This window comes from Salvelinus fontinalis, chromosome 25 (genome assembly GCF_029448725.1).
Source record: "Salvelinus fontinalis isolate EN_2023a chromosome 25, ASM2944872v1, whole genome shotgun sequence".
Classification (NCBI taxonomy): Eukaryota; Metazoa; Chordata; class Actinopteri; order Salmoniformes; family Salmonidae; genus Salvelinus; species Salvelinus fontinalis.
The window spans coordinates 13466026-13475967 of record NC_074689.1 but is presented as its reverse complement, the minus strand read 5'-3'; the positions used below and the strand labels follow the sequence as shown (position 1 = coordinate 13475967).

The 9942-nt window shown below is 43.8% G+C and overlaps 1 protein-coding gene across 1 annotated transcript; it reads left to right on the top strand.

The window, feature by feature from the left end:
- Positions 1-5174: 5174 nt before the first annotated feature.
- On the top strand, positions 5175-7929 carry fzd8a (frizzled class receptor 8a). Its single transcript, XM_055881324.1, has one exon. It carries the CDS (start codon positions 5653-5655, stop codon positions 7402-7404), a length of 1752 nt encoding a protein of 583 aa, XP_055737299.1. The 5' UTR covers positions 5175-5652; the 3' UTR covers positions 7405-7929.
- The last annotated feature ends 2013 nt before the right edge of the window (positions 7930-9942 follow it).

Genomic DNA, 9942 nt, shown 5'->3' with positions numbered 1-9942 from the left:
CTATATAGTAGTTTTCCATCTGGTGGTCATCCTTGCCCTCGCCATCTGTTCTGCAGTCCACACATAAAGATAGAGAGAGAGAGAGAGAGAGAGAGAGAGAGAGAGAGAGAGAGAGAGAGAGAGAAAGAGAGAGAGAGAAAGAGAGAGAGAGAGAGAGAGAGAGAGAGAGAGAGAGAGAGAGAGAGAGAGAGAGAGAGAGAGAGAGAGAGAGAGAGAGAGAGAGAGAGAGAGAGAGAGAGAGAGAGAGAGACGGAGGAAGTGGACCGGCAGACCACTGTTGTGAACGGTATTGCTCAGTCCATTAACAAACATTTGGGACAGGAAACAGTGAGATATATCTGATATACCTGATATCATCCTCAGGTTCTTAACAGGATAGGGGAGAGAGAGAGAGGGAGAGAGAGAGAGAGAGAGAGAGAGAGAGAGAGAGAGAGAGAGAGAGAGAGAGAGAGAGAGAGAGGGGGGGGGGGGGGAATACAAGCAAACAATTAAATTAGTCAACAGCGACCTTTGACACTTTGAGACACCCAGGTAAAGGTGGTGTCTACTTAACAACCTGCACCGACACCTGTCCCACCCAGCTGTCACGGTCAGGAGGACATCATGAACTCTGTCTGACATGTGACTATACGCTCTACTGTAAAGAGGAAGGACAGAGGAAAAGCAATTTCAAGAGAGGGATAGGGGAGAGGAATTAATCAAATATTCTAAAATTGGATGCATACGAAAAAGGAAAGTAATTTGGCTGTCCAGCCCACCCCAGCTCGCTAGCCCTACAAAGAGAAGACACTACATCACACACCCAGGCATGTAACCCGGACATCCAGACAGGGTCAGGGGTCAGCTCTGGTAGAACATATATCACCCTCCAGAATGTCTAATGTCTATCTATGGTATAATGATGGCACTGAGGCCAGGAAAAGTAATTATGGGATAGTGTTCTCTAGGTTAGTATTCCCTCCATCTGTTCTCTCTTTACCTGTAAGGCAACTTCGCTCTCCATGTGTCAGGCAAACTAGGCCTCCTCTCAAGTTACGGACCAGGTTAAAAAAGCTTTTCACTGTGTGAGTTTCCTGGAGGGAGGAAGGGAACTCTCATTGGGCTCACTAAGAAAGAACAAGATGCATTCTCTTTTACAAGAGGAGCAGTAAATCTGACATGGGTGTCAAATAGCAGCCATACCAGCCAGACACATACCATAGAATACATAGGGAAACGGAATAATCATGTAGCACAACGCTTCCTTTAACGTACAGCGCACAGTGGTTCCAAGATTATAACCAAAAACAGCTTCTGTTAAGCATAATTGTGTTACTCGCCTGAACATTTTTTGACAGTACATAGTCGTAAATAATGAACCCTGTTGATTTGTGCAACAAAGTTCCCTTGACAGCATTTAATGGCCCATAGTGTGAATGAACACACACACACACACACACACACACACACACACACACACACACACACACACACACACACACACACACACACACACACACACACACACACGTAGCTAAGGGAGGATTTCCTGCCCTGCCTCTTCCCAGCAGTAGACTGATTGGAGGGGACGAGGGGTTGGCCATGTTTGTTAAGGTAATGGACCGAAGGTGAGGTAATTCACAGGGTACACACTCCGACACCTCGGAGTTCCACAGTGGAGGAGGCTCTCCCACAACTTTACACACCCACTCCCTAAGTCTACACCACACTCCCTGCCTCAAACTCCCCCCCAGCCTCAGCCACAGGCTCAACCTTACCACCACCCCCAGCCACCAAGCCCTCAGCCCCCACCCCCAACCCCTGCACCCATCCCCATCCCCACCCCCAGCTCTAGCCACAAACCTCAACCCCAGCCTCACCCCAAGCCCCACCTGAAACTGATTAGCAGGCCAACCCCTGAGCACACAGACCCATATGGGGAGTCTCCAAGTGGGGCTACGACCGGGCACACTGAGGCCTCCAGCCACCTCCTCCATCTCTATAGAAAGGAGAGGCTGAGCAAACACAGCTAATTAAGACTTAACAAGCACTGCTGGTTTAGCACGAGTCTGCTAAATGCCGTATAGGTTCTTGGAATTGTGTTTGGTAGATTGGGCTAACGTCTCTCTGTCTGAGTGCTTAGCCCTATACAAGATAAAGTTGTATTACCGTATCTTTCCCACCATCTCTGGGTTAAGTCAATGCACACACACACACAAACACACATACAACACACACACACACACACACACACACACACACACACACACAAATAGTCTTATTTTCAATGTGAAGAAAAAACTGCTTGACTCAACACATTCATTAGTTTAATGAGTTCAATTGTATTTTGGTTGACTAGGTCTTATAGGGGCCATTTTCACATGCTCCCTGACACTGAGTAACTCAGTGTCTCAGTCTGGGTTGTAAATCAGGATGGAACCCTTTATCACACAGTGAATCATTACCTGTTGTTGGAACAGACTGAGTACAGTGGCAACAACACACTGTCTCACATCACACCTATTCGACCATGTCCTCCCTCCTCCTCCCTCCTTATTGTTATAGTGTGTGTGTGTGTGTGTGTGTGTGTGTGTGTGTGTGTGTGTGTGTGTGTGTGTGTGTGTGTGTGTGTGTGTGTGTGTGTGTGTGTGTGTGTGTGTGTGTGTGTGCGTGTGCGTGTGCGTGTGCGTGTGTGCGTGTGCGTGTGTTTTCACACATCTCGATCATTGGTGTTTATTGGCGCTTCTGGAAGAGTAATGGATATCTCTCCTCCAGCACACACACGCACACGCACACGCACACACCACACGTCTGGTTGATATTGTCCTGCCTCTGAGCCTAATCAAAGGTAAACACCCATTTAGACTGTTCTTATCTCATATAGTAAACCAGATCTAATCCCAGTCACACTATGTCTTTAAAGAACATAGGTAGCATCTCTCTACACACACAGGCAGACTGATGAATTAAAGTGTGTTATTTTATTAGATTAGTGTGTCTGCTGCATGTGAAAATTCCCTCACATGACAAAGACCTGGCTCCAACCCAAACACAATACTACTCAACCTTAACTCCACCACCTTTCTGCTTCAATCGTTCATTCAAATTCTTGGGACTATAAGGTTCCATCTGCAAAAAGATGATTCTGAGATAATTAGCTTGAAAGTTCTGAACCCTCATTTGTTTGAATGATATTATTATATATTATTTTGAGAACATTGAACAGAACAAAGCTATATCAATAACTCCATTTTGACAAAAAGACCTTATAGTCCCAAGCTCTCGCCTAATTCTTGGACATGATAACGGGAGAATAAAATACACTGATTCTTACATCATCCTTGTTAAACATCACGTAACACGACAAGATACCACGTTTGATGTATATGTAAATAAACGTTGCATTTAATATTACTCTAGTTGTAGATCAACATGTGCAATTTGAGTTGCCGTGGCTTTAATATTGTTTATAGCTTATCAAACACTTAAAGCCAAATGCAGGCTACATAGAAAAGTCTTCAGAGGTTGCATATCTAGGTAACAGAATGCTTTCTGTGTCCCTCAGACAGGGGCTCTGCTTTTCTACGCTGGGTCTTTGAGCACAAATGCGGGAAGTGCAGCATAAAGGAAGAAGGGAAGCATGTATCACTTCGGAACCCAACCACACCACCCGAGAGTCTCAGTAGTGAATTGAAAATAATAACGTTACGAACAGATGCAGTAATCAAATTTCTACCCTTTCAAACTTGGAATGCTGGAGCTGTGAGTAACCCAACTCTGGATTTAGTCTGCGGATGTGGGTTGTATCAAATGGCACCCTATTCCCAATACAGTGCACTACTTTTGGCCAGGTCCTGTAGGGCATTGGTCAAAAGTAGCGCACTATAAAGGGAATCGGGTGCCATTTGGGATGAAAACCTGGGCCAGGGTGGTGAGGGTCCAGTTGGTGGATGGAGAGAACACACATAGCCCCCATCTCCATGTTAATTAATATGTGTTCAGCAGTAATACCCTATCCCAGTGTAAGTGATTCTGATAGTCATCTGCTCGCTCTCTGCTAGTTTGTTTCATAATGGTCCGTTCAGAAACCAAACACCTGTTGTCAGCCTTTAAACACTCTGCAATAACAGGCTTTGTTTTTAGTTCTGCAAGCATTCAATACTAATAGATACTAAAGGACCGTGCCAGGGGTAGGCTATATGGCTAAGGCAGGCGAGCCATTGGCTATTTATAAACATATTATTACACCTTTAATATGTTTTGTAAAAAATACATTGATTTATCCAATGTTTGTCACATTAACATATAATGTTCATTAATGTATTGCCTAAACAAAGCTCTACACTAATCAGGGTAGTTTATGTCGAAAAACTGAATTGTCATGAAACAAAGTAGCAATTGTTTATTGCAGTAGGCTGTAAGTTCATTTAAGCAAACTACACCATCACTTTACAAAGAGTAAACTGGACTGGACTAGTTGGAAGCAGGGGGTACGTTGTGCTCTGCCAGTGTTTTACAAACTGTGGTGCTTGTTCTTGGCGTTCACGCAATTACCTCCCCTGCGTGAGCCCTATACAACCGCTAAACAAAACATCAGCACCTCAATTAATCAATAAATGCCCCTTTCTCACAGACAGACAACCCCCTGGGCAGCCCTCTCATGCGCAAATGAACCTGCTGAAGAAGGGCTCTCATTCCATTCTGGGTCGTAGTGGTATTTGAATTCTTGTGAACACAGTATTTTTATCAGTGTCAATCGTGATTTTTTTAAAACTGAAAATCGACAAAGGTATAAAATGAAAATACCTTGTGCATTAAAGGTGCATTTTCACGTTTAGTGTGGCTACTGGCTACTTTTCATTCTAGCTTCATACAAATTACAGTAGCCTATATAAATGTGATCAATATTGTGTTATTACTGTGTTACTATTATGGTGTTTCTATTCTACATCTGGTAAACCTATTCAATAATCACCTCCCTTTACTCCTTGTGTTACACAAACACTCCATCGCATATATAATGGAATTGGTCAAAAACTACCGTAGGCAACTGAAAAACAAACTCCGGCTATTAAACAAAACGCTCGAAGAAAACTTGATTGACTTATCCCAAAGTCCCGCCCCTGCTGTCTGATTTGTCAACGGAGCATGGGGGAAGGACTTCACGTCTCCAATATAAATACTGAACGTGGCGTCTGTGGCACCACGAATTGTATGGGCAATAGAACATAGAACACACACAACGAATGTAGCCACTGCTTTTCGAGAAACAGTAGCCACGAATTTTAAACTTCTATAATTGTTTTAAACGGAGCATGCGAACCAATTGAGGGGAAAGAGGCCTGGTCGAGGATAAGCTACAGGATAACCATAGCACCCTTTTTTTACAAGGAAATAAAGACGGGTGTTCTGCATCTCTCGCTTCTCCTCAGTCCTCAGCCATCTTGACTGCTCCTGCTCGCCTGAAGGCTATATTTTCTCCTCCCGCTCCTCCTCTGAAAGTATACACGGTTTGCAAATTGCTTGCAACTCCGTGCCAAAAGAGTAAGCGAGATGGGTTCACTGTACACGATCTAATTGGACTGCGCTCTGGTTCTGGCAAGAGACAGGAGCAAGCAGAGGAGGACTACTGTACTGCTGTTTTATCAACAGAGGAGAGGGATCCGATAAAGGATGGAGTGCTACCTGTTGGGGATATACCTGCTTCTCGCACTTGCTATTTTACCGAGATCCAGCGGCACCACGGCGAAGGAGATCACCTGCCAAGAGATTGCAGTGCCTCTGTGCAAGGGGATCGGCTACAACTATACTTACATGCCCAACCAGTTCAATCACGACACCCAGGACGAGGCGGGTTTGGAGGTACACCAGTTCTGGCCTCTGGTTGAAATCCAGTGCTCGCCGGACCTCAAGTTCTTTCTTTGCAGCATGTACACTCCTATTTGCCTAGAGGACTATAAGAAACCACTGCCACCGTGCCGGAGCGTCTGCGAGAGAGCGAAGGCAGGCTGCGCGCCTCTTATGAGGCAGTATGGTTTTCCCTGGCCAGACAGAATGAAATGTGACTCGCTACCGGTTCAAGGCAATCCGGAGATGTTATGCATGGACTACAATAGGACTCACTCGACCACAGTTTCACCGGTCCTTTCTAAGCCCACCAACTATCCGGGTAAGACGTTTAACCCTAATAAAAACAACAAAGGACATAATCGACCCGGTGTTCCCGGTAAATACAAACCGCCGGCTCCCTGCGAGCCGCAGTGCAAGTGTCTTTCGCCCATGGTCCCGGTAAACACTGACCGGCATCACCTCTACAACCGGGTGAAGACCGGGCAGCTTTTAAACTGCGCCATGCCCTGCCATAACCCCTATTTTACGCAAGACGAGAGAACGTTTACCGCGTTCTGGATAGGTCTGTGGTCCGTGTTATGTTTTGTGTCCACGTTCGCAACGGTTGCCACTTTTCTCATAGACATGGAGCGGTTCAAGTACCCAGAGAGACCCATTATTTTCCTCTCCGCATGTTACATGTTTGTTTCCATCGGGTATATCGTCAGACTAATCGCCGGACACGAAAAGGTGGCCTGCAACCGGGAGTATGACGTGGAACACATTCACTATGAGACCACTGGACCTGCACTCTGTACTGTTGTGTTTCTTTTGATTTATTTCTTCGGCATGGCCAGTTCTATCTGGTGGGTCATTCTCTCTTTGACATGGTTCCTGGCTGCTGGGATGAAATGGGGAAACGAAGCCATAGCCAGTTACTCCCAATATTTTCACCTGGCTGCTTGGCTTATCCCTAGTATGAAATCTATTGCTGTTTTGGCCCTCAGCTCTGTGGACGGGGACTCAGTGGCTGGAATCTGCTACGTTGGTAATCAAAACTTGGACAATCTGAGAGGGTTCGTGTTGGCTCCCCTGGTCATCTATTTATTTATCGGCACTATGTTCCTCCTGGCTGGGTTTGTGTCCCTGTTCAGGATACGCAGCGTCATCAAACAGGGTGGCACCAAAACAGACAAGCTGGAGAAGTTGATGATAAGGATAGGGATATTCACAGTGTTGTACACCGTACCTGCCACTATTATAGTGGCCTGTTACTTCTATGAGCAGCACAACAGACAGAGTTGGGAGATAACCCACAACTGCTCCTGTTTGTTGGAGCATGAACTGAACAAGCCGGACTATGCTGTCTTCATGTTAAAGTACTTTATGTGCCTTCTGGTGGGCATCACGTCCGGCGTGTGGATATGGTCGGGGAAGACCCTGGAATCATGGAGGACCTTCTGCACGCGCTGCTGTTGGGGTAGCAAAGGCACCAGTGGCTCAATGTATAGTGACGTGAGCACAGGACTAACCTGGAGATCGGGTACCGCCAGCTCTGTATCTTGCCCAAAGCAGATGCCATTGTCACAGGTTTGAAAAGAAACCCATGGATGGACTAATGGGCTAATTGTTCCGGAGCTTGGCTAGCACTCTTTTAATATCAGTTAGCATTTTAACATACTGTTGAAGAACTGGTTATAACATTGTAACCTACCTGGCATTAACAATTGTTCATTCCTATCCATTCATATGTATAGAACGCGCAGACTGACATTTCTGGCCGCATGGGTATTATGTGTTCTTTCATTTTACGCAAAGAAACATTTAGTTCATAACCCTATAAGGACTGATTTGATAACCTTAACACAGTGCCAGTCAGATATAATTGTATAAATCAATCAGAACAATATCAAAGATGGTTTAAATTAAGCCTTAATAGTGCCCAAATATTATACGTGTCATTTTTTTTAATTATAAAGATGTATTTATATAATGGTTATGTACAAACTTGTAAATTCTGTATAAAAGAAAATGTATAAGCTATTGTAAATGTGTATAAAGTGTAGAAGATGTCTCTTTGTAAAAAAAAGCAAATATGACTTTTATTTTGACAATAAAAATAAACATTTTGATAAATGTAAAACTTCCGTGTAACTTTTCTAAAGCTATTTGATTCTGCTACAAATCACTCCCTACTGGTACTCGGTACTTGGTGGTTCCTTGCGGTCAGTCAGTCACCATGTTGAAGACTGCTGTAATAGATGCTTTTGTGAATCTGAGCAGCAAAGAGAACCCTTTTAACCATCGGCCTCGTAATTAGAGGCAGGGGTTGAGTTGAAGCATCCCCTCTCTATAATGGTTCAACCTCTTCACATGCTTGCATAGGCCCGCTACTTAATTGATTAAAAGAGGACCAAGTTGAATAGAGTTTAAATGTAGGGAATGGGTTCTTTTCATCTGTCGGAGACTTTGATCTCACTTTTTAATGGCAGAGAATAAAGGTGACATGTAGTTAGAAGTGTCCGTTAGAGACGCCAAGGATCCCCTAATGTCCAATTTGCGCGGCTGTTGTTGCTTTGATGGACGCCGTTATTGAATTAAAAGAACTTCAGGGCTCCTCTCTCGCTTTGGTTTGTCAGAGCAGAGCTGCTGAAGCTGCAACTCTTCCGATTTTAAAAAGCTGAATCAAAACATCTCTGCCTCAACTCTCTATGTAGCCTATTATTAAGACCGTAGGGTTTTGACATGATATTGAAATGGCAGTGAATGCTCCACAGCTGGTCTGTTCACATCATGTCACATCTTAGGACGCCCCGGGACAGACGTTTTTGCAGCAAATGTATCTTTGTGTCCAAGTAACCCCAATGCATTGGCATAAGATGATACAATATAACCCCACATAAAATAAGCACTTTTTTTTTTATCAAAATGTCAAATGTGACTGTGATCCTCTGATATTTGAGGTATTTTTCAAGACTCTTATATGTTTTGTGGCCCGGCTAAGCGTTATTTGGATGAAGATCCATGCAATGGACAGAGATGTCAATTGAGAGTGTTTTAAAGCTAACTTCTGTGAGTCAAAACACTGGACCTAAATGAGGTGTGTCCATAACAGAATGTCTGGAATGAAGATAGGCCTATTAACTAACAACTAAGCCTACAGCTATAACACTATTATTACAAAGTTATGACACTTTTTGTTTTCATTTACCTGGATCTATGCTCTGACCTGGAGCTTCAACTATCAGTTTTGAGGAAACAATTATTCATCTATTAACTTTACGCACATGAAGTTGGCCAAACTTATCCTGCAGAGGTAACTTAGGTCTATACAGTTTAATTTAAAAAACACTCCTTGTAGACGCAGACATGATTTCATACTCCCACCTAGTGGTAAAAAGAAAGCTGTGCATCTGATTTCCTCTTAACACGTACGTCTATTGAGCAAGCGGGCGGTTCAGGGCAATGGGGCAAGCCCTGGCTTGGCTGATTGTCACAAGATGTAATTATCCGAGAGCCGTCTGTTTCTTAAGAGGATCGTAACCCAAATCTGGGGATGTTATCTAAGAAAGTAAAACCTGAACCCTGCGACTCCCTGGGAGTGTCGTTAAGATGAGCTTCACATCGTAATCAAAAGTGACTCCAAAATGCCAAATGGCTGTCCACTCTGGCCTTATGACCCGCACACACTGGGCTCTGGTTGCTGAAAGCCAAATTACGGATTCCATATAGTTCCCTTGTGTTTTCTGAGATGACACTTTTCTTCACACATTGGATTGCTACCTGAATCCATTTCAAATCTGTATTTATTAAAGCATGCATGTGTTTTTGGTGGAAATAACCTTTGTGTTCTACTCAGAATAATAGGCACATTTATTATTTTATTTTTTTTCACCTTTATTTAACCAGGTAGGCCCGTTGAAAACCAGGTTTCATTTACAACTGCGACCTGGCATAGATAAAGCAAAGCAGTACGACACAAGCAACAACACAGTTACACATAGAATAAACAAACATACAGTAAATAACACAATAGAAAAAAATCTATATACAGTGTGTAAATAGCCTACAATGTATCACCACTGTGGAATCAGACAGACAAGAAGGTAGCTAGCCTATCCTTCCACCTAATAT